Source organism: Archocentrus centrarchus, chromosome 8 (genome assembly GCF_007364275.1).
Source record: "Archocentrus centrarchus isolate MPI-CPG fArcCen1 chromosome 8, fArcCen1, whole genome shotgun sequence".
NCBI classification, from domain to species: domain Eukaryota; kingdom Metazoa; phylum Chordata; class Actinopteri; order Cichliformes; family Cichlidae; genus Archocentrus; species Archocentrus centrarchus.
Genome location: NC_044353.1, coordinates 3,717,628 through 3,743,303, shown reverse-complemented (window position 1 = coordinate 3,743,303; position 25,676 = coordinate 3,717,628). Strand labels below are relative to the sequence as shown.

Below are 25,676 nucleotides of genomic sequence, written 5' to 3'. Positions count from 1 at the left end.
AGTGTGTTAATCTAATAGCATATCTAATGCAGGCATGTTCACTACTGCCCAGTAATACTGGGCCAAAAAAAAACAAAAAAAAAAACTGGGCTGGATGATGTAGTTTGATGGTTTCTCATCTTTTAAAACAGGAAGAACAACTAAACTCAACATACTGTCTTTTGCTTATTAATGTGGGCCTATTCTGCTCATTGGACCCTACTAGAGTAGCTCTGCATGATTCACAGCTCAAAATAATCCCTATCAGTCTTATAGGGAGCCCTGCAGTTTATCCCCTGTCTGAAACAAGCCTTTAAAGCAAAGGTTTGAACAGCAGATGGGTGGGGCTTTGGTACCCGAGGTGACCATATTAGGATATCCCCTCTCTTTGACATTAACCTTGGCTAAAGACTTGTCAGTCACAAGTCATTATCCAATGAGCAAGCGGTTTCACAGTCAGACCCACCCCCTCTTATTGCATCTGGTTTCTTGCGGGATGGTTTCCAGCTTTGCTCTGTGTTTGTACTTAATGTAAACCTGAGGCTACAGTCCCACACATGGCACAAATCCCCATCCTAATGAGGGCAAACATGCGACCTTTAGTGTTTAACTGTAATCGTGTGATGATGCATTTCAGGCCACGATACCAAGTAACACACATGTAGTAGTGTACTGAATTACTTTCTCCGGGGAGTAAGGACCTCGTAAAAACAATGTTAAGACAAGAAAGTCACAAAGTGTTTGAATTTTTAAATATTTTAATGACTATTTGAATATTTAAAAATCATGACCATCCTTACTACACAGCGATCACACTCCAACAAACTGGACTCAGGGGGACAAACGTGCTCGAGCGCGCAAGTACACCTTAACTCGGTCTGGTGTGACAAGTAGCAGATGTGGCTAATGTAAGCTAAAGTTAGATATTGCTGTTCTGCTACGGTGGCCCTGAGGTGCAAAACACAAACACACACACACACACAAACAACCTTTAACTTTATGGAAAAGATAGGGAAGTTTCTTGGAACAGGACATGGGAATATTTCACCAAAGGACATTCAGAATTAGGACTTCATGACTGTGCTGTGAACTGTGGTTAAATTATTGTTACTGTTGAACAAACCAAGAATAATTCTTGGTTCAATTCTTCTTATTTATATATTTTTACTACTTATTATTGGCTGCAGGTACAAAATACACTTCACTGTGCATTGTACTTGTATAACTGTGCATGTGACAAATAAACCTTACCTTATCTTAATCTTTGTTCTGTTTATACTTTGCTTTTTTGTGGTTCCATGGTTGCTTTCAGGGCTCAAAGTAACCTGTTGTCCCTTGATGAAAATATTCCCCCATGTTTCTTCTCTTTCAAACTCTTTAAAATTCCCATAACTACACTGCTAAAAATAGTAAGGAAACAGGAAATGACAACAACAAGAAATGTTGATTTCTAAATTTCATAGCAACATTTTTATGTTCAGTAACTGTCAGGTGATCGTATTTCTTACATCTAATCTTGGATTAAAAAGGGTTGATTATGATGTAAACTCCCTATCTGCTGGATGAGAATTGTCGGCCATATTTGATGCGATGCAACCACCAATCACAAGGGAAAAATGTGTATTGTGGTTGGCGAGAGGTTCCTGACTGTGGCTGAGAGAAATCAGCTGCAAAGAGCATGCTGCACCAAGAACCTCCTTGCGATTGCTTTGGTTGCTAGCAGGTTGTAGTTTGCGTGGAAGATGACGACTTGTCTGCAGACAATCACCAAGTATGGTTGCCAAGTGAGAGCAGTAAAAGTGCAATGCAAACCGTAAATGGAGAAGGTTTGCCTTCAAAGTCAAAATTTGGAAGGCCTTTTTGAAGCGTGTTGGCTGCAGCACTGAGGCACAGCTTTTTCTTGAAGTTCTCCATTTCTGGTTTGCATCACTCTTTTCACAGTTTCCAGACTGGTCGGTGTATTCCATGCCAACTGCAGGTGACTGGAAGCTGGAGGCGTTCTTGACCATTGCTTCAATAGCTGAAGACAGTGAGTTTTGTTCTGGAAATCGAGTGGTTCAAGAACCAATCCGTTCAATCTTGACAGGTTCCTCTTCTTTTACTCGATCTCAGGTAGCTTCCTCGCCCTCGTCTCCAAACCTCAGGTCATGCTTTACCATCTCAGGAAGGACACTTTATCCTCCAAAGCAAAGGGGTTGTTTGTCTACAGGTTAATTATTTAATTAGGTCTCTAAAAATCCTCCCTAGCAGGGATTACAGGGATAATATAAAACAGCTGTTGTACACAAACTTCTTGCTAGAAAGTCCAAGAAGCACGGCCGGGTGACATTCAAGAGCTGCCGATGATGTGATACCCGCGACAGTTACTCAGCATCAAAATGTTTGCTGCGATTTGACATAAATAAAAACAAGAAACCTCAATGAAAATATTTTCTGAAATATTTAAGGTGTTTTGCACTTGAGGGCCACTGTAATTTACTGTCATTCTGTAATTTCCACTTCTGACTACAGGGGGCGCTGTTCAGCATAAGCTTTTGATGAAGAACGACCCATTTTTGTATCTCACAATTTTTCATTTTTCAAAACTGTGACGATGTATTGATGTGAAAATACTACACACAGCACCTCAAAATAAGCAGGAGAACACCTACTTTCCACCCACAGTCTGTTTCTCACACTTTACACTAATTTTCACTTCACACACAGAGCGAACTTTTTTATTCTTTGTGTAATCCGCGTATACTTTGTAAGTCTTTTGTTTTCTTCAAACAGAAAATAAGTTCTGCCTTCACTTTCAGTTACTGTGGAAAAACTAGTGGCCGGGTCCACACGTGAAGGTGCAGTTCGCCTCATCATCTCATCATGTGGCCACGCCCCCCAGTCCACACAACCCCACTCATTCCAATGTGTGACTCAGCACTGCTCCTCTCCCAGCGAGTCCGTGTTCTCCCCCAAGTCTATTGAGGCTGATGCTGCTCTCATCTTCCCGCGTCCTGGTCCAGGACCTGGACCCGGCCCAGGACCCGGGCCGGGCCCCCCGACAACAAGCCCAGCTCTGGTGCTGCTGTGGCTGGGATAGACCTCCACGGTGCTGGAGATGGACTGGAGGGAGCGATCCCGGAAGTAGTGGAAAGCCTCCTGGTCCAGGTAGTTCTGCTCCTCGCGGAGGCCCTGCTCAAAGAGCTTCCGCTTGTGTCTGAACTCGATCACCGTCTTGGTGTAGGAGTTGAGGGTGGTGACGGAGGCAGCCATGCAGCAGGTGAAGGAACCCCACGCCATGCTGGTTGGAAAAAGAGAGAAGAAATCCATAAGTATGAAAATATCATTGGGAAAAAAAAAGAAGTTGTAATTTTTCTTGCTCTCACTTGAAAATAGAAACCGCTAACTCTTTAGTCTTCATGGTCACAGTAAATAAGGAGTCAGATATCAGACATGTTTGTTCATTAAAACTGAATCCTGGTCAGATGTCTGAACCACCTGAACTGACTCTTTTTTTTTATGCTCCCCACCCTTTCTTCACCCTTTGGAGGAAGCTCATTTCTGCCACTTATATCCTCAGTCTCATTCCTTAAGTGCCTCAAGGCGGCTGTGATTTGGTGCTATCTAAATAAACTGAACTGGACTGAAGTCTTTCAGTCACTACCTAGAGCTTGTGGCCATGGGTGAGGACAGGAACGTGGATCGATGGGTACATCAACTGCTTTGGCTTCACACTCGGATCTCTCTTCACCCCATCAGACTGGAACAGCATCTGGATCACTGGTGATGCCGCACCAATCCGTGTGTCAATCTCCCGCTCCCTCTTACCATTAATTGTGAACAACTGAACTTAAAGTCCTCCTCTTGAAGCAGCAACTCGTTCCCAACCCAGAGTGGGCACTCCACCCTTTTCTGTCTGAGAACAGTAGTCATCTTATATCAGCAAAATTCTTGGACTCTTATCAAAAAAAGTTAAATACTCTTAGCTGTCGGTTCTAGACAGAAAATCGCTGCAGGAACGATCAAAGTTTGAACCTTTGGAGATCCTGTCTATCCAAACATCCGACCTGCTGTAAACACTGTGCAGTACTCTGAGACTGAGTGGTTTAATTCTTACAGAATAAAACTACCCAAGAGAAACACCTGTGGAGGTCCAGTCCTCAACCATTCTAATGTCAGGATGACTAGTGACGTGCTGCTACCTGAGAAAGTGTGCTAACTCTGGAGTGCATAAGTGTGAGTAAACAGCCCCTGTGTGGAAAACCAAATGCTGTACACCACAAAAAGACCAAGTAAAGCTCTTTAAACATGCCGAGCAAGAAAACCATGAAGGCGAACACCATTAAAACTCAGAGATAAAGCAAAATGACTGAATTCATCACTTTTTATCTTGGGACAACAGGAATCCAACGTGTGATAAATCATCTTTCCTTCCAGGTTACAGGATTATGTTTATAATTGAACCATTATTGTCTCACAGAGGAAGCTGAGAGACTGTTTAAAGGGACAACCCAATATGCAACATTAAATTACTGTAATAAATCATCAAGTAGCACCACAGCGAAGCATAAAACAAATCACCACAATGTAAAATACACAAATTACCCTCAGTCAATGACACTGTTTCTTTATTTCTTTTCTGATATGATGAATATGATACAGGTTTATTGATTATGTATCAATTTTAGACCTGATTACTGTTAGAGGTACAAGGTTATTATAGTTAACTAAAACTAAAGTATAAACTAAAACTAGATCCATCCATCCATCCATCCATCCATCCATCCATCCATCCATCCATCCATCCATCAATCCATCCATCCATCCATCCATCCATCTTTTTCCACTTATCCAGGCCAGGTCACAGGAGCAGCAGCCCAAGCAGAGAAACCCAGATCTCCCTCTTCCCAGCCTCCTCCTCCAGCTCATGCAGGGGAGCACCAAGACATTCCCAGGCCAGCTGAGAGATATAATCTCTCCAGCATGTAATGGATCTACCCCGGGGCCTCCTCCTGGTGGGACATGCCCGGAACACCTCACCTAAGAGGCACCCAGGAGGCATCCTAATCAGATGCCCAAACAACCTCAACTGGCTCATTTTGATGTGGAGGAGCAGCGGCTCTACTCTTGTAAGTGACTGGACGCAAATAACTTGAGCTTATTATATTATATTATACTACAGCACATTTCTGAATAACCAGGCAGCTTATTCTCTTTCTTTTAGAAACACTTTCTTTAAAGATATAACTCATTTTGGGGTTAACGTAAAAGAAAGGCAGATATGAAATGTAAAGGTGAGGTCAGAGGTAAAATGTGACATGATATTTGGATGCAAACTATAATGTCATTTAAGAAGTGAATTTTGCATTTGTTTTTGTCTAATATTAAAATCTGTTTAATGATCTGAAACATGTAAGTGTGACAAACATGCAAAAAAAAACTAAGAAATCAGGAAGCGGTCAAGTACTATTTCACAGCACTGAATATTAAAAAAGGTCAGGAGTGGAAATTAGAGGCAGTGAAGTGTTGGACTCCCACATTGGCTCAGTTTCACCCAGCTCTGCTGCTCATTCTCCGTTTCAGGCTGACTCTCTGAGTTTATCTCTCGTGTTAATTTAGTTTGACTTGTGTCTCCTGAGCAGGTCTGCTCTGTCAGCCTCACACTACACCTCCACTCCTCTCAGCCAGCACCGGCTCATCCACAAGCTCCCCACGAGTCACACCAACCTAACAGCGCCGACCTCTCACGGGATAAACTTTAACTCTACTCTGCTGTTCTGCTTTGAGTGCCAGTTTGGACTAAAAAACATTTTACAACTTCATTAAAGTGTTGGGGAGCTTGCACTGCTTATATTTATGAATCTCTAGAACAGAGTACATGGTTTGGAAATGAAGCCAGTTCTGAGTCACAGCACCTATTTTTGAATTTTGGATTTAGAAATAGGTTCTGAGTCACAGCACCTATTTCTATATCCAAAATTCAAAGATAAAGAGAATAAATCCCTGTAAAAATACACTTTAAAAACAAAGTTCAATATATGCTTGTTTGTTAAGTTGAACTGTGTTAAATAACTGAGATCAGGGCTGCTGTAATACTGTAACCTTGATTACTTAATGCAGTTATTCATCAGCTTAAATATCATGCACTTATGGAACTTTAAAACCTGCTTTTTCTCAGGGGATTTCCCTTCATCCTTAAATGAAAACATAAAGAAACAGAGGTGGGGTCACCGGGTCGTGCTGCAGGAAGTCAGGCTCAAACTAAGTGCTGTTTTTAACTGATTATGATTATCTGATTGTCACGCTCGGTCCTGATGCAACAAATGGAGAGTGCCTTTCTCTGACGGCACAGAGGAGAACCTGCTGGTGTGAAGCTGTTTCCCCTTAAAATTTTGACTCAGAGTTCTAAAAGCTGAGAGCTAGAAGCTCTGACGCTGACCTCCCGGCAGCAGATGAAGAGCTGCTTCGTTTGTGTTGTTTCAGTTTTTATCTGCAGCCTTTTCTCTGATTTCTAACACCTGCTCAGGCTAAAATGAAATTAAGGTTATTAGTTTCAGCGGAGCCTTAAACAGGAAGCGCAAGTGCACGTCAGGCGTCCATCGCCATCATTTCATTCGTCCTGAAGGAGCTCTTTGGCCTTCTGTTCCAGCAGAGGTTAATCCTTCTTTCCACTTTAACGATCCTGAATGGCTCCCTCGTGGTGGTAAATGGGAGACCTTCGCTTAAACGACTAACACGGAAAATCTCTCTATTAACAGGAGCAGGTGTTCTCGTTCCAGGTGTTTCCCTCCTTCTGTCCTTTTTACTCTTGTTTTGTTAAAATCCATGTTCGTGTTTCTTTATGTGGTCACGCTTTGCTCATTTTTATCACCTGTGCAGCTTTTTATAAGTCACATTCATAAGACACTTCTTCCCTGAGATTTTCTGTTAGGCCAAAAAAGATTTTTTGAAGTCAGCAGCTGCAGCTCAGCTTTAACTTTGCAGAGCAAGGACAATCATCACAGCACCGGCGCTCCCGGTGTACCTGCACACCGCCCGCTGACAGACTGCTGCACGCCTCCAGCCACAGCCATTAGAACGAGAGGCCTGGTGAGTGGGTAAATGGAGATGTGATGGTTCTGTCTGTCAACATTTAGGTGTCATTTTGTTGAAATTTTAGATGAATATGCACTCTGTCACCTGTCAAACGCATCACATTCTTCGTGTCAAACATTTCTCCTGCAGCAATGATGTGGAGAAGTTCAACATTTTTGGAGCATTTATGCAGATTTGTCTCAGGACTTTACTTCCTTTAGTGATTAAAGGTCATGTTAGGGTGAAGTTAGGCAGGTTTATTTGTTAAGGTGGTCTTTATGCGTGGGTGGGTGCGGACTGACCAGAAGGACCATCCGTAGTCCCAGCTGTGAGGCCTCCAGTCTTCGGGACCCAGACTGACTGTGATCTGGAACACCTGGGTGTACATCATGTGGGCCACCATACCCAGAAGACCTACAGCACACACAGATACACACAGCATAAGCTTAGGGTCAAAAAAATAAACATCAAAGTCCTGTGTTTATCCAGACTCAGCGGTCTGAATGTGCTGTCCGACGCCGGCCAACAAACCTTTTTTCCTTACGCTGTAAAACACGCCATAAAAATCTAAAATGATTGGACGTAACCTCCATGATGTCACCGACTGGTTTGTGGATTGTGTCTGCAGTTCAACCTTCACAGTCTTGTCTCTTTGGAGCCGCGGGGCTATTTCAGGAAGCAGGTTCGACAAACTCCGAGTTCATTCACTCTGATTAACTCGACAGCTCAGAGTTTTTGTTTCCAAAACGGCCGATCAGAGTTTGTTCAGTCAACTCAGAGTCTCCAATAACAGCTTCCATGTGTGAGGAAAGAAAATATTAATTTTAATCAGCTGAGCCACTCTGTCATCATCACAGACACAATAAAATATATAATTTTGTATAATGTCTGTGGTCATCATTTAGATCTGGAGAAGCAGATCAGACAGTTTACATATGGGGGGGGGGGGGGGGGGGGGGGGGGGGGGGGGCTGATCCCCCCTCAAAACAGTTTTTTAATTAAATAAAAAACAAAAGCTTAAGGCCATTCCTTCGTTTCTATAATTGTTCAGTGTAAGTTTGTACTGATGGGAAACAAGAATTTCATTATTTCTGCCGTTACTGGATAAAAATGAGATTTACAGAAAAACTCTGCTTTAAAGTGTAAGCATCCATAATCTGATCTAATCTCAGCCTTCACTGATAGATGATGGCTCCCTCACAGTTCAGCCACAGTGACTGTTTCACATGTAAGTGAAGAAATGCAGGGCAGCTTTCCAAGTCTCTAATGAATGTAATCAGTGAAGCAAACGTATTAGAAGAAATGTCTCAGAGCTGTCTGCATGTTGGTCAGCTAGATTTTAGACTTTATAGGAGATGATTTTGGAAGGATGAGCCATTTAAAGTAAGGAAAACAGACCATGTCAGGACAAAAGAAGCACTATGAACAGATCCAAAACAGATCCGGACGGGATGAGCTGGGAAATGACTGGATCCGGGCCTGATCTGGTCTGAATCCGGGATCCTTATCCTGAGCCGGAGGATAAGGATCTGACCCGGACTCGGTTTGCTGAGCCTCTGAGACTGCTGGACCCACTGAGACTGATTCTGTGATTCTCAGTGGGAAATATGTCGAGGTTCAGACTGAATTTCAGTATAAAATATTTAATGACTGAATCTCAGTCTGTGAACACGTTTCAACATGAAATGTAATCTGATTACAATCGGACTGTCTGCAGCTGCATCTAAAAAGTCACTTTAAAATACATTTAGTTCAGTTTCAGGGTCCTAAAGTCATTTCAGACTCATCTTCACTCAGATAGTCACATCATCGTGTGACTGATTACAACACGACAAATAACTGATCACTGATCAGTGTGTTCTGAGTCTAAAGCTTTATACAGATGAGTTTGATTTAAACTGTGTTTCTACAGTAAATGTTTCAAGTGTGGGGAAACTGGCTGCCAGCTGCATTACTGTCCACAGAGTCACTGACTTAGAAAGATGGAGACTACGGATTTTATTTTATTTATTGCCTTCATCTTTAAATATTCGATTCAATTTTATTTATAGAGCACCAAATCACAACAAACAGTTGCATCAAGGTGCTTTAAGGTAAATAAAATAATACAGAGAAAGCCCAACAGTCAAAACGACCCCCTATGAGCAGCACTTGGTGACAGTGGGAAGGAAAAACTCCCTTTAACAGGAAGGACAGACAGGACAAAAGACACGCTGTGGAAGAGAGACGGAGATTAATAATAAGTGATATTTAAATGCAGAGTGGGGTACAAACACAGAGTGAGTGAAGAAGAAATACTCAGTGCATCATGGGATGGGATGGGGAAAACTTCAAATTTTCAGAGATTTTTCGAGAAATATAAATACACTTAAGCACCACCATTAGCAAAAAATTCTCCAGCACATTAAAGATGTGTGTTTTACTGACTCCAGGTCAGATCGAGCCCTCTGAGAACGGCTCAGAGAGAAACATTAGTGTGTTTTCTTTCTCTTACATAACAGCAGTAACCCCTCAGCACAGGATAATCTGCCACGATAATTACCACAAAGCAAAACAACAGTAAATCACTGCGGCCCAACATATTCCCAGTAATGAATCAGAACACATGTAATTATCATAATTAGTCATTATACAGAATCAATTGAATCAATGAGCGCGCTCAGAAACATCCAATCAATTACAGACAGCAGTGTAATCACTCAGGAAAATTACACGAAGTCAAAAAGCTGCAACGTAAACGGGTTGATGTGACAGTAATGAAGGAGTTATACATCACAACCACACAATCAGTGTGTGCGTGTGTGTGGGTTTGTGTGTGTGTGTGTGTGTGTACAGGCCAAACACCAGGAAGTTAACAGGCCTTTGATCCGCTCCACAGTTTTATCAGCTGCATACATTTCTGCAGTAATAATTAATTTTTGAAAATCAAAGCAGTTTGTTGATGTTTCACTTTTAACTGTGGATATATTCTGCTCAATATTTTATTCCTGAACTCTGCTAGAGCAGCTTCACTGTTCAAAACTTCAACTTTCTTCTGATTGGCTGCCCCTTCGAAGAAAAAGATTTGAGTCTGGGGGATTGTGACTCCTGCTGCTGATGAGAGGTAGGTGGTAGGACGTTCAGAGGGAGCTCAGAGCATAACCGCTGCTCCTTCATCTCCAGAGAAGCCAGGATAGGTGGCATCTAATCAGGATGCCTCCTGGGTGCTCTCCATCTGCGAGGAGACCCCTGAATAAACCCACAACTTGCCGGAGAGATTATGTATTGCATTTAGCTTGGAAGTAATGAGAAGGAAGTGGAAATCTTGGCTGGGGAAACTTAATTTCTGGCAGTGATAAATGGTTTACATGGCTCACAGGTGAGGGAGGCAGGGGCCCTTAGCAGAAGTCTGCTTTGGTCTCCTGATGATGGTTTAACCAGCTGGTCTTTATTAACATTGATAGCTTAATCATCTCCGAGGCAGTTACTCAGGTATACAGGATATATGTCGGTGTCTTTAGCTTCCAGGTCTGAAAAGTGAAGCCAAAGCAAAAGTGTGCCTAAAACTTGCATTCTCTTTAGTGACCACCAGGGGGATAACCCCTGAGTACCCCGGCTACCTTTCTCTGTGACCTCCATAAACACTTGTCACTCATTTTGGGTCATACTGAATAAAACATTAAGTCTATTTTGTAAATTATGGAAATTGTAAGCCGAAGATGCTCCCAGCTTCACGCTCAGATTCAACCCTGGCTGGTAATGCCTGGTTTATGGAGTATTGAAGAGAAGGAAGGCCTGGATTTTCATCTCTGCTGCATATTAATTTTCAAAATGTCAATTACCTTTCCCTAGTGGAGAATAAGCATGAGGTTCTTATATAATTCAGTCCAGAAGAGTCACTTGTGTTATGAAGTAATTATGGTCCGTGCTTCAGAGGCTAGCTGCATAAATGCTGTAAAATGTGCTGCTGTCCTCCGAGAGGCCCGAGGAGCAGACGAGCAGTGTGCAGAGTGACGGATGCTTAGCCAGCTTCTTGTGTAAGAGGTTTAGCATGAATTGGGAGAAAAATCCCTGGCACTGCCGCAGCTGAGGATGCCAGGGGATAACCTCTGACCTCGAACGACCTCTCGCAAATCTGCATCAGGCTCTGTCCACTCTGCTGGTGGTTCTCACTGCATCACCGAATGTATGTGTGTGTTTTAAACGTAAATGATGCCCGGCGGTGTTTAGAAGTGTCGTGATGCCAGATTTCACCGAACACAAGTGACCACAAACCAGAAAGTTATACGTGTAGTTGTGTTTATTTAACTTGCTGAGAAGAGGAAAAGTGGGAAAGAACGAAGAAAAGTGGGAAAGAAAGAAAGAAAGAAAGAAAAGAAGAAAGAAAGAAAGAAAGAAAGAAAGAAAGAAAGAAAGAAAGAAAGAAAGAAAGAAAGAAAGAAATCAATCAATCAATCAATCAATCAATCAATCAATCAATCAATCAATCTTACCGGACAGCACGGTGAAGACAGCAGCGAAGGCGTTGAGTTTGAGTCCGTCAATGACGTTGCTGGAGTGGAAAAGCTCGAGACACATGAGGCTGAAGCCGACCACCAGCAGCAGGATGTAGAGTACCTCGGACACCACGGACAACCACAGCACGCCTACAGACACCAACAGACGCTCAGTCAGACACAGACGTACAGCAGAAAATTCCACGTGGAGATCTCCTGTTCTTATGAAGCTACAAGGGCTCAAAACACTGGAGAGAAACATTTGAGTTTGTGTGTCCTTTCATTTGTTCTGTCCTTTCATCTGCTGTCCAATAAGCCACAAACTCGCGATGAAACTTTGATGAATCCTCTGATGATGACACATCTCTCCTCTGCAGGGAGGACACAGCACTTAGAGCTCAAAACAAGGTGAGGCTATTTGTTTCTGATCATCCCAGAGGAGGACAGGAAGGTGGGTGAGGGTGTCTGACTGAGAGATTTAGCCCTCTGGTCACAGACATGACAAAAAAAATCCTGCAGAGCTCAGAGAGACATTATAAAGGATGATGAACAACTGTTACAACCCCGCCGTACTCTACGACACATTTAAAGCACAGAAGAGATGTCATCCTGTAGCAGAAGCTGCCCTTGGGGTCCACTCTCACTACCACACTTCTTTCCTTCACATGTATTATTTCTAAAAAGGCACAAGCTCCTCACGACACAGAATTAAACAGGATTATCTGTTCCTCTCCGCTCTGCTCTGCTGGGGATGAAGATGAGGTAAAATTACAACCTCCAGGCTGAATTTTCAATTTGATTGTCAGTGTGTTTTGGTGGGGAGCTTCAAAAGCCCCAAACTGACAATATTGATCACTAATTTTGTCTTTCCTCGTTTCTCCAGGCAAGGTGGCAACCTTATTTCTTATATTCAGTGTTTTACATAAGACATGGAGGGTAACATCAAGATTAAAAAAGGCAAAAAAAAAAAAAAATTCTAATTTAATCAAAAGTAGCAAAGGATCTTTTTAAGCTAAGCTAAGAAGAGCTTCAGCAACTACTGTTGCCTCTGCATAAGGATGTAAACCCTTTATCCATATCATTGTCTCCAAATGGACATATTTCTCCTTCCAGCTCCAGTCTAATAATAATTTCACTCTTCTGTGAGGCTTCATCAAACAACAGCAAAGGAAAACTCAAAGATTGTCCTTCATGTGGTAGCACACATGGTAACATGTGGTAACACTTCTACCCAACACCACAGATGATCTGAATATTGGAACCATGGATATAAAGAAAGATAAGGGGCACAAGATGGATGGCTGGATGGCTGGATGGACGGATGGATGCAGGGATGGATGGATGGATGGATGGATGATGGACGGACGCAGGGATGCATGGATGGATGATGGACAGAGGGATGGAAGGATGCTGGACGGATGGACGGATGCTGGGATGGATGGAAGCAGGATGGATGGATGCATGGATGGACGGATGGATGCAGGGATGGACAGATGGATGGATAGATGGATGGATGGATGGATGGATGGATGGACGGACGGACGCAGGGATGCATGGATGAATGATGGACGCAGGGATGGATGGATGCTGGACGGACGGATGGATGCAGGGATGGATGGATGGATGGATGGATGGATGGATGGATGGATGGACAGATGCATGGATGGATGGATGGATGGATGGATGCATGGATGGACGGATGCAGGGATGGATGGACGGATGCATTGATGGACGGATGGACGAAGGGATGCATGGATGGATGGATGGACGCAGGGATGGATGGATGCTGGACGGACGGATGGATGCAGGGATGGATGCAGGGATGGATGGATGGATGGACAGATGCATGAATGGATGGATGGATGGACAGATGCATGGATGATGGATGGACGCAGGGATGGATGGATACATGGATGGACGGATAGATGCAGGGATGGACAGATGGATGGATGGATGGATGGATGGATGGATGGACGGACGCAGGGATGCATGGATGGATGATGGACGCAGGGATGGATGGATGCTGGACGGATGGACGGATGCAGGGATGGATGGACGGATGCATTGATGGACGGATGGATGGATGGACGGATGGATGGATGGATGGATGGATGGACAGATGCATGGATGGATGGACAGATGCATGGATGGATGGATGGATGCAAGGATGGATGGATGGATGGACGGACGCAGGGATGCATGGATGGATGATGGACGCAGGGATGGATGGATGCTGGACGGATGGACGGATGCAGGGATGGATGGACGGATGGATTGATGGACGGATGGATGGATGGACGGACGAAGGGATGCATGGATGGATTGATGGACGCAGGGATGGATGGATGCTGGACGGACGGATGGATCAGAATCAGAATCAGAATCAGAATCAGAAGGTTTTTATTGCCATATGGGTGAACAGGTTCACAGCATTAGGAAATTGCTGCGGTACTTCGTGCTTACAGAAAAAAACATAAGTATAAAAACTATAAGACAATATACAAGTATATGCATGGATGCATGGATGGATGGACAGATGCATGGATGGATGGATGGATGCAAGGATGGATGGATGGATGGACGGACCCATGGTCATGCACATCTTTTTTATTATTTTTAATGTCATGGTATTGGTTCCAGTGGTTAAGAAAATAGATGAATGGATGGATGTTATTACTCAAAAATATATTATTAATTATCAATAAAAACAACTTAGGCACTGATGCTTTATAAGAATGCATCTGTGAAGGTTTGTTGTGAGAGACTCGTGTCACTGTGGTGCAGACCTGGTATGTCAGGCACAAATGCCGGAGGACACCTTGTGCTTGTGGAGATACGAGTGGCTTTGATGAAACAGCAGAATTTGACACCCTGGAAATGAGAACAGGCCGAATATCTCCCACTACAAGCAGTGCCAGCGTGCCCCGTTTCAGTTATCAGTTCAGTGCAGACAGGTTTCAGAAAGTGTCTCCTGCTCCTGTGAGGTTCTCCTAACGTGAGGTGTAAATGCTACGAGAGGGGAAAAAAACTGCACATGTGCAGAAGCAGCACAACGGTTACACAAACTAGAAAACTTTTTTCTCATCAACCACACGAACGGTTTCTATTCAAATGTGTCAGTGTCACATCTGAGCTCATCCTCAATCACGCAGTTTATTTAATCACATCAAATTCCCAATGAGAGACGAGCGATGAAAAAAGACACTCTTCCCAACTCGAAACCCTGTAACAGATGCGACCCCGCAGGTCGCGTCTGTAGACTCCACTCTCTGATTTCTTATTAGCCGCTGCTGTAATTTCCACCCAGTCGATACAAACAAATTCCAGGGTTATCAGCCGCCTGTAGGGGAAATCCTCAGTGCAACAATATTGACCAAAAACAATTTTCTCCACAGTTTCTGTCTTATTGAATATGCACCAGTAGACTGAGCAGACTTCATTAGACTGAAGGCAGTAAATAAAATGTGCTGTAAGGGACAAAGCAACACTTCTGCTAACAGGAAGGAAGCAGCTCATCGGACCAAGTCTCATGTAATAGATATAATTACACCTTTAATTACTGTGTGTGTATGTGTGTGTGTTTTCCTGAATTTGTCAGTGGTGTGTGAAGTCGATGGTTTCAGTTTAACAGTTTAACTAAACACCTGATGAGCTACTTTCAGCCACTCCATTATTCTTCAGCGAGGGGTCGCCACAGCAGGCAGCGCCACACGTTTGACTCGTGCTGGTCACCCTTCCTGACACATACCCCCAAATGGATCTGCGTCTCCTCCTGGGATCAAAGTAATTCAATACCTGCTATTTCAATTAATTTAAATTAATGTGTGCAGTACAAAAGATGGATGTAACCACTGTGATGTCACCCACTAGACTGTGAAGTGTTTTTGGAACCAGAAGTGACCATATTTGGATGAGAGGGTCGAGTGCTGGTTATCATTCTGCATCCACAGACTGTATGGGAGCATCACCCAGACACAGATACCTGCTAGTTAATGCTCAGCAAATAAAATCCTAGAAGTTCACTTCTTGGATGGTCTGCTGGAACAATTAACCACACAGCAGCCATATTATTGGTCAGATAATTGCATTTAAAAAGCTCCAAAAGACTCCAACAGCACAAACACGATCCAGAGGTCCAGTTCAGGGACTCCAATTACCTGAGGGGAAGAGCTTATGAGGAAGGACAGAGTAGACTTTGCCAGAAAACATCTAAAAGAACCTGCACAGTTCTGGAAAAAGATTTTGGACAGATGAAACCAAGATGAAGTTGTAGAGGGATGATGGGATGAGAAAAGTATGGAGAAGGAGAGAAAAAGCTCATGATCTGAGGCGTACCACATCCTCTGTCAAGAATGGTGGCGGCAGCGTGATGGCATGGGTATGTATGAGAGCCACTGGGACTGAGTCACTACGGTTTACTGATGATGTGACGGCTGTACTCTCTGCTCAGATTCAGTCAAACTAATCAGACACAGTGCAGATGGATAGACCCAAAGCAAACTGAAAAACCAACCTTCAATGGCCAGGTCAGTCACCTGACTCAGTCCAGCAGAGCAGATTTTCAGTTATTTAATGCAGTGAGACCCACAAACAAGCAGCAGCTGAAGCTGCAAATTTGAACACCATTTTTTTCCAAATTCAATGCAAACTTTCAGTCTTTGGAGCCAAAGACAATAATTTCCTGCACTTTTCTGACAAATGTAACTTAACAAATATGATGTGAGCAGATCAAGGATGCACGTAGGAAAAGTTTGCACTTGTAATTATTATTATTTTCATATGGAAATAAACAGAAGTGGCCCTAGAGCTCAACCCTGGGGTACACTCTTTAAACTGCTGCAGCTTCTGCATGAAGAAAAATCTCTGTAATCATTTTCTGTGTTATTTATGTCTGAATCTCATGATAGTTTTTCATCATTCCCTGTTCTAAAATCACCATTGATAGTAAGCTACATGTTGGTGTGTCTTCCTGACGCTCTTTTTGCTGTGTATCAGTCAAAAAAAGGACTCTAGTCATACGTTTGAGCTTAATGATGCTAAGACATGCTGGTTGGTGGTTTGTCATGTTATTCCTCAGGTGGGTCTGGTTCTGCTGGAGTGGGCAGGACTCGAATCCTGGCTCCGATCCACGCTCGCTGACTGTTTCCGTCTAATCAAATTAAGAGTTTTTTTGTTTCACTTTTCATTAAGAGCAGACTTGGATCTGACTGAGGAGCAGCTGTGTGTTATAAAACCCAGCAGCAGGCGTGTTGGGCCCAAAGGAAGGCAGATTAACATATCACATCCTTGTGTGAGAAGCAAGGTCGCCCCATTCAGTGCATCATATCATCCACCTCTGCTCCATGCAACACTCCTGCTCTTCTTCCAGATGGCATTAACAGATGAAACCATCAGAGAACTTTCATTATTAACTACCTGCTCTGCATGAAGCGGCGAATTAGAGGCAACGCCCCACATGCGCCAAAATATTCCCTTTCTTCTGGATGCTCAAATATTCCTTTCATACGCTGCAGGATATAAACACCATGAAATAATCTGGTCTTATCTGCAGTTAGGAGGAATCTTGATGAGCTGGAATATTCCCTCATTATTCAGCATCCTTGTCTTAATATATTCTGCACTGCATTTGGGTTTAAAAGGAGTTTAATATTATACAAGAGGACCTACTCATGAGCTAAGTCTTTCATGTTCTGGTCAGGTTATAGTTGACAAAAGCAAACTTTGAAAAAGTAGCTTAAAATCTGTTTAAAATTTTGATGTGAACGTATGGCCGCATCCTCGCGACAGGCTCCAATAACTTCCATAAATCACAAGTGACACTGCACAGGAAAAGACTCAGCTTGTTTCAGATCAATTAATACATGTCACTTTGCCTCTTCTCCCTCCTTTGTCAATATAATAACGATGACGGCCTCGGGATGCTCCGAATGAACCTCGGGGAATCTTAAAATCACTTTCCAGTTTGGAGATGTCTTCAAGCAATTCCCTCATTTCCCATTTCTTTATTTTTTATTTCTTTTCTTACATCATTAGAGCAAGACTGTCCACAAATGTGCTCTAAATACATCTGTGACAGCACGCTGTTCACTGCACTCTTCAGTACCAGGTACGGGTCTTACACTGGTCCCAGTTTCTGACTAATCAGTGCTGTAACAGTGCTGGTTTAACCCAAGTGCCTCTAAAAGGGCTCAGAAGGCCTCTTAGTAATGCATCTGGTTAGCTGTTTGGGCAGTTATTTAAAGGCCCCTATCTAAATACATTGGAAATCTTAATTTTTATAGTATCTATACAAAGAATAACAAAGAAGCTGAAACTGTTGTGATCTGGTATTGTTGGCATGTGTCCCTGCAACAGCACTAATGGGCTAATGCTGGTTTAATTCATTTCAATTCAATTCAATTCAACTTTATTCATATAGCACCAAATCACAACAAACAGTCACCTCAAGGCGACCACTCTCACCCTGGGCACAGACTTTTTGACCCTCTCCCCTCAGGCAGGAGGCTACGGTCCATACGGACCAGAACCTCCCGCCATAAGAACAGTTTCTTCCCCTCTGCTGTTGGACTCATGAACAATTACCCTAAGACTGTTACCACCACCCTCCACAAACGCTGATGACCCTATGTCTATGCACCTGTCTGATTGCACTGATGTACATATTAGTGGAATATAGTCTACATTCTTTTATCTTTTAATTAGTCTCTGCACTGTATATTTTGTAATTTTGTAATATTGTGCTATAGTTATAGCTCTAATATCTCTGTATATTTGCAATTTGTATACTTGTATATTGTCTTATAGTTTTTATACTTATTTGTATTTTTTCTGTAAGCACGAAGTACCGCAGCAATTTCCTAATGCTGTGAACCTGTTCACCCATATGGCAATAAAAACCTTCTGATTCTGATTCTGATTCTGATTTATACTGTGGGTAAAGACCCTACAATAACACAGAGAAAACCCAACAGTCAAAACGACCCCCTATGAGCAGCACTTGGTGACAGTGGGAAGGAAAAACTCCCTTTTAACAGGAAGAAACCTCCAGCAGAACCAGGCTCAGGGAGGGGGGGGTCATCTGCTGTGACAGGCTGGGCTGAGGGGAGAGAGTAACAAAGTAACAAGGTATCAACCTCCAGGACTGACAAATAAACTCCAACAGTGAGTCAGCTCCCACAGACAGATTGAAATGTTAAACACTTTAATATGAAACAGGAAACAAATCTTTCACAGAAGGTTTTCTTTCAGTTTCCTGCAGAACATCTCATCTTTGCAGCAGTTGCACCGTCTCCCTCTGAGCAATCTGGGAATCTCTCTGCTCCCGTGTTGATGCATCACAGAAATGCCGGGACAGACATCCGCTCACAAACTCGTTCCTCCAGCCCGGCAACACACGGTTGTCGGGAGGAGCGCGCCAAAAGTGCACCGTGTGACTACAAGCCAAATCTTTCAGTGACATTAACAGTACAGACTGCCTGTCATACTGATCTTATGGCCATCTGTGAAAGACCAATTAAAGGAGACCTTAAAATTAATGTATTTCACCTGAAAGTATAATTCAAGTCTGAATCACATTTTTTTTTTTAAATGACTGATCTCTGAGAGGAGTAGTGACCCCAGAAAGTTCAACAGGGGAACACCATGTTCCTTTTGGAAGCCTGCATCAGGAATTTTATAGTGTGCATGACACCACAAACCTCACTTATGTGCAGGGAGAGGGTCACCTTCACTGTTTATTGTGTTTTTTAAAGACAGATATATCAAAATGACCTCGGTAATGTGTTCCACACTGTCCCACACAAACACTCACATTCAGCTTTGAGGATCTGGTCACACCTCACCTGCCTTTCATTTACATTAAGGAGGCTTTACATCATTTACTTAGTGCTTCTTACAGTGAGACATTACAGAGCTGTGTCACAAGAAAAGATGCTGGAAAGCATTTTTTATAATTTTACATGTTCCTAATACACAAGGACACCATACAGTGATCCAGGAGGTGAGATGTAATAAAAAGTCTCTGCTTTATGTGAACTCTTCAGAACCAGAATCCACATTAATCACATTTTTTCTTCACTGCAGGTAAAAACAGCAACCTCAAACACTGAAAGAGCCCAGAAGAGAGAGAGAGAGAGAGAGAGAGAGGAGAGAGAGAGAGAGGAGAGAGAGAGAGAGAGAGAGAGAGAGAGTGTGTGTGTGTGTGTGTTTCTCCCTTAGCCCGATGAACAGGTGGGGAGCGGCAGGGAGTGGCGAAGCTGCCTAATGACCATCATCACTCACCTCTCTCCGACGCCGGGGCCAAATCAATGAAGCTCCGACACTTCTCACCTGAGAGGAGAGAGAGAGGGAGATGAAGGAGAGATGTAGATGTTAAGAGGTAAAGAGAGGTGGAGAAAACAAGGTGAAACGAGTTGGGAATAACGCAGGGGGGGGTGAGATGGTGAAAAACAGGTGCAGAGGATGAGGCGATTAGTGGGAAGGAGACAAGGATGGAAATGTAAGCACAGGGAGGAGAGAAAAAGATAAAAATGAATGTTAGTGCAGCCAACTGATATGAGCTACTGCGTCAGGCTCACAAATAAAGAGTCCTGAAGACTGAGCATCTTCTGACGTCACTGAGGGGGGGGTTAGTAAGATTTTTTAAAGCTAGCACTCTCAGCTGTATCAGTAACATATATTCATTTTGTTCCATCAGATACATTAAAAGTTTGTCTTAACACAGACCTGCAGTCAGGATGTGAAAACCAAAACCAGGGAACTTGCTTAAAGTCCATCCATCCATCTATCCATCCATCTATCCATCCATCCATCCATCTATCCATCCATCCATCCATCCATCTATCCATCCATCCATCCATCCATCCATCCATCTATCCATCCATCCATCCATCCATCTATCCATCCATCTATCCATCCATCCATCCATCTATCCATCCATCCATCTATCCATCTATCCATCCATCCATCCATCCATCTATCCATCCATCCATCCATCTATCCATCCATCCATCCATCCATCCATCTATCCATCCATCCATCCATCCATCCATCTATCCATCCATCCATCCATCCATCCATTTTTCCCCCCGCTTATCCTGGAGACCCAATCTCTCCCACACGTCCTCTCTTCACCACAACAGACCAGTAGAGCATCCGCTTCACTTCAGACACCCCAAGACCCCTGAGATACTTTAACGTCTCCACTTGGGGTGTAAACCCAGAGTGGACACTCCACCCTTTCCCAGTCGATAGATGGCCTCAGATTTAAAGGTGCTAATTCTCATGCTAGCTGCCCCCCCCCCCCCCCCCCCCCCCAGTGAGAGCTGGAGGTTGTTGGTCAATGAACCGAACCGCATCATCTGCAAAGAGCAAATCTGTTTATGACCGATTCTGTTCAGAGTGCAGTACAGTGATGAAGTGCTTTAAACCTGCAGTCATACTAATTGACCAGCAGAGGGCGACTCCTCTGGTTGCAAAAAGAAGTCTGGCTGTATTGAAGTTAGAGGAAGCAGCCTTTGTTTTCTCGATGACCTGTTTGGGTTCAGTCACCAGTTTTGGTCACAGTGAATAAAACACTGGGTTTATTTTGTAAATTATGGTCATTATTAGAGACAGAAAATAGGAGATTATGCTCATTGGCTAACGATGTGTCAATTACAATTTTATCACGTGATAAAACTGGCTGTCTCCTGGCTAATGTTTGCTTCTTCTTCTTTATAACTGTGTAATGTGGAGTGATGCTGAATGTGTAAAGGAGAAAAAGTGTAACTGCTTTTTTGCTGCTGTAGTGTCCTCTTGGCTTCAATACATTTCTTTCTGGCACACTCGGGCTGCAGTGAGTTCATCAGAGCTCGGTGGGACCCCGCAGGTCACAGATCAGCAGCCACAACACGAGCTATAATTCAGCCTGTGCAGTGTCACAGGCAGCAGGCAGGCCCATCTATAACCAGCCCGAACACCAACGCCCACACACACCGCCATACTCACTGAACAACAGATGAAGACACACTCTGTCACACTCATACACTTCAAATTTCCTGTGGTGAAAGAAAAAGAACAGAAACTTTGATCAAACTCCACAGAAATGCATTTTTTTCCTACCTGACCGCACTCTATTTCTAAATTTGCACTAAATAATTTGCATGTATTAAAAGCACGAGCAGCCAGAGACTCTGCAAGTCCCATTAGCACAATAGTACATGCAGAAAAATAGTTTTCATGTTTAATTTGCACTGGCATTGCTTAAACGAGATCTGCTGATCTGCTGCCACTCGGCAGCCATTGCGGCAACACCTGTGGGCACTTATTCGAGCTAACCCAGAGAGCGATCGGTGTTTGGCCCAAATGTGTGCTTTTTTATGGGTCACATTTGGACTTGGCTGACAGCTGTGATTCAGGGTCAGTCTGCCTGACTAAATTTAGACATAGTTCCACCTCATATGGGCCATGTGCTGCGGCATTTGGGCCAAGTCTTTCCCGCAAAACACTTAACCTGTCAAGCCCATCTCATGACTTATGGGCCATTTCTGCTTCTACTGTAATAGAGTAAAAATGTGGAGCTGGAAATGAGCTGAATAATGACCCTTAACCTGCTGAATGGTTCTCCTGCCTGTTACCTGTTCTCCACCTGCTGCTTGTCTCCTTCCTTTCTCCTTTCTGGCTTCCTGCTGAGAACTAAACTGAAATGAGATTAAAAATGTGGCTGCAGGTCTTTGATAATTTCATTTTAGAAGCGCAGGATTCCTGTTTCACAGAACCCGAAGAGGATGGTTACATTTCATCTTTTCCAAGGTTAAATGTGATTTTGCTCGCACCTCGGTGAGCTGCAGTGAAGATGTGACGCAGTCGAGAGGTGAGCGGCGCAGCGTCTGATTAGGACATGAATCTAAAATGTAATTAAAGAGTGAGCGGGCTTGTCTGTGACCTGATGACAGGACTAACAGCACAATCAGTATTCCTACGCCTTCCCGCCGCACACAGACGACCATGCTGCTTTAAAATGTCAATTATCCCCCAAAAAAAAAGAAAAAAAAAAGAAAATCACGCTCCCAGTCTATCAGGCTGTAATGAAACGGATCCATTTTAAAGAGGCTTCAGGTGTCTTTTCTTGTAATTTTAGTTCACAGTCCCAGCTCTCACTTTCACACCACTCTTTCATTCTTCTCCCTCCCTGCAGCCAGCAGCTCCCCCGTCTGTTTAATCAATGATCCGATGTCATTTGGGGGTTAATTGCGGCTGTAATGAGTATGAATGCTTGTGCGAAACAACAGCTAATGTGCCATTACTTCTACAGTTGTGTCTCAGTCTAAATTATTCAGCGAACAAGTAAAACAGACTGAGAATGAACTTAAATAAGAATATAAAGGTCGCTTTTATTTGGGGATGAAATACTACAGTACTGCAGTATTACATCCTCAATACTGCAGTTCAAAACTGGGGTAGGTTCATAGACTGTAAGTAAAGATGGGCGTAGCCACTATTTCATCTTCCATCGTTGTTGCCAACTGGCTGTTTTGGAAGCTGGACGTGACGAGTGCTGGGCGGATGTGACGGAGAAATCGAGGACCTCCGCACAGTCACAGGATCATGACTTGCCAATCACATGGTGCGGCACCCCCCGCTGTGATGTCCTTTTTTGACTCTAATGGGATCACAGAATAAACACCGTGTTCTACTCAGTAAGACTCAAAACCAACGACTGAGACCATAAAGTCACCAGGAAATCAGAGCGAGGCAAACGAGGATTGTTTTCCACAGACTTCTGCAGAAGTGGAAGTCTTTTTGCAGACAGAGGAGTCGCCCCCTGCTGGCTCTTATAAAGAATGCATCCAACTCATCATTTTTACCATGTACAGAGTTAATGCTGTGAAGGGGAGTCCTTGAACCCAAACCACAACTTCTTCTTAAACCTACCGACATCATTTTTAGGGTCTAAATCTACAATCAAAAGGGAAAAGCAAACAAATGAGCCTAAGGCTGAGGAGACATGCATCTAACAGTATGAGAGCACATTTCTCCATGCCAGAATTAAAACATGTCTTGTGACTCAGCAGCCATCACAGCGCCTCTGGGCTCCTATCTTAATGAATTTCTATGCATAAAAATGTCATGTATGGAATCATCAGTCAAATCTAATAAAACCAGCCCCAAATGTTTGGTGGATTTGCCCCAAAGTTTTAAACTTTTTTTTTTTTCTCCACAGGTTATACTTCATCACAACACAGCTTCATTAAAGGCTCTGTCCATGGCAACAACACAATCAATGTCTGTAGCTCCGCCCACCAGCGCACTGAATAAACAGCATGCTGATTCACGTTATGGATACAGGAAGGAAAGAACAGGTACTCTCACCTCCATCTTCACCATAAGAACGAGTGGATATGTCTGCCGCCCCACAGCAGAATCATCATGACCCTCTGCTGTGTGTGTGTGTCTGCTGTGCGTCAGCAAAGAAACACGACGGTCTTTGATGATGTCACTACTGACAGCTTTAAATACCTGCCTTTATTTCAACTAAAATACTTTTTATTATGATAGTAAACTATTATCTTTATGAGAAACTTACCATCATGTGAAACTTCAGAGGATTTCAGAGGACTGTGCAGTGCTGTGAAAACCTAAGTCCACCCAGCAGCTTGTAGAACCTCCTTTAGCAGCAGTAACTGCAGTGATGTTTTCTCTGTAACTTTATCAGTCTCTCATGTTGGTGCTTCAGTTCATTTTGGTTTGCAGATGTTCATCCATGCACAGCTCTCTGAAGGCTGAGGCGTTGCAGCAGCTTCATTCTTTTCTTTCTCAGCCGTTCTGTTGGAGATTTACTGCTGTGTCTGGGATCACTGCTGGTTGATGACCCACTTTGGTCCAAGCTTCAGCTGTGGGACAGACGGCCTCACATGTGACTGTAGAATACTTTGGTATACAGAGGAGTTCATGGTCCACTCAGTGACTGCAAGGAGCCCAGATCCTCAGCCCTCCTCCACCGTGCTGACAGCTGCTCTGAGGCGTTTCTGCTGATGTGCTGTTTGGTTTCCTCCAAATGTGCTTCTGTGCATTCTGGACAAACATCTGCACACTGGTCTTGTCAGTCCAAAGGACATTGTTCCAGGAGTCTTGTGGTTTGTTCAGATGCAGCTTTGCAAACCTAAACTGTGCTGTCATGTTTCTGCTAGCAACTCTTCCAAACAAGCCATACTTGTTCAGTCTTTTTCTAATTATACTGTCATGAACTTTAACCTCTAACATGCTAACTGAGGCCTGTAGAGTCTGAGATGGAGCTCCTTCAGTTTTCCACAGTTTCTCCGAGCATTGCTGAGTCTGTGCATGAGGTGACGTCCACTCCTGTGTCATTGTGTTAACACACACCTGAATGCTCCAGAGCAGCAAACTGCTAAAACCAATGCCTTCGTAGAGGCGCTCACACTTGCTCATGATCAGTTAATGAAGTGCATTTGATTAGCAGCACCTGGCTGCTGCTTACCCTCCTAATCCCTGTGGAAGCAGTCGGGGTGTACTTAGTTTTTCACATGGCTGGACACTGAGCATAAAACATCACAAACAAAATTTGCATGCGTTCTAATAAGTTGATAATTCTGGCAGCTGCATTTATATGATCCAGAGCTTAGCTCTCCATAATGAGCAGCTTGTTTTGCATGTAAACAAGCTGTAGGTGTCTGCATTCACAGAGCTGTGCAGGCGCAGCAGAAACAGGTTCTTCTAACTCAACATAATAAAGCGATAAAAGACATGAAACAGGCCGCTAAAAGACTCAAACAGTGACTGTGAGGACGTCACAGAAAGGTCACGTCAATGTAAAAGTTTTTTGCAAATTAAAGCCTCTTTTTGGAGCAGCTGACTCTGTTCTCATTACTGCTGTCACTACAGGATGAGCTCCTTACGAGTCTCTTTGCTAGCCGTGCCAGATTGAAGTGATGTAATGAAGTGAATAAGCCTCACTGAAGCTTTCATGACGGCATGGTTGTGTGCTTTGATTTAACCTTTTACTGCCCGGGCAGAATCGAGCCTGTCTGGATTCAGATGTGATATCAAATCATAATCAAAACCCGTAAGGAGGGCTGCAAAGTTCAGCAATGTCTGGATTGACAGAGAGACTTCAACACGAGTTTTAAATAAGAAATCATTTTCACAGCAGGGTGCTCGTGGAGCAGGAGA

At 43.4% G+C, this 25,676-nt stretch overlaps 1 protein-coding gene across 2 annotated transcripts in view; it reads right to left on the bottom strand.

Moving 5' to 3' along the window:
• Positions 1–678: 678 nt before the first annotated feature.
• The window catches only part of gsg1l (gsg1-like), a 36,682-nt gene continuing 11,684 nt past the window's right edge, over positions 679–25,676 (bottom strand). The window contains exons 2-5 of one of the 2 annotated variants that reach the window (XM_030734910.1): positions 19,788–19,835; positions 11,505–11,657; positions 7,335–7,446; positions 679–3,259 (exon numbers count right to left, since the gene is read on the bottom strand). In XM_030734910.1, coding sequence (XP_030590770.1) covers positions 2,893–3,259; positions 7,335–7,446; positions 11,505–11,657; positions 19,788–19,835 — 680 coding nt within the window. In that variant the 3' untranslated portion in view covers positions 679–2,892. The remainder of the gene's footprint in view (positions 3,260–7,334; positions 7,447–11,504; positions 11,658–19,787; positions 19,836–25,676) is intronic. The other variant, XM_030734911.1, reaches the window with a different exon arrangement.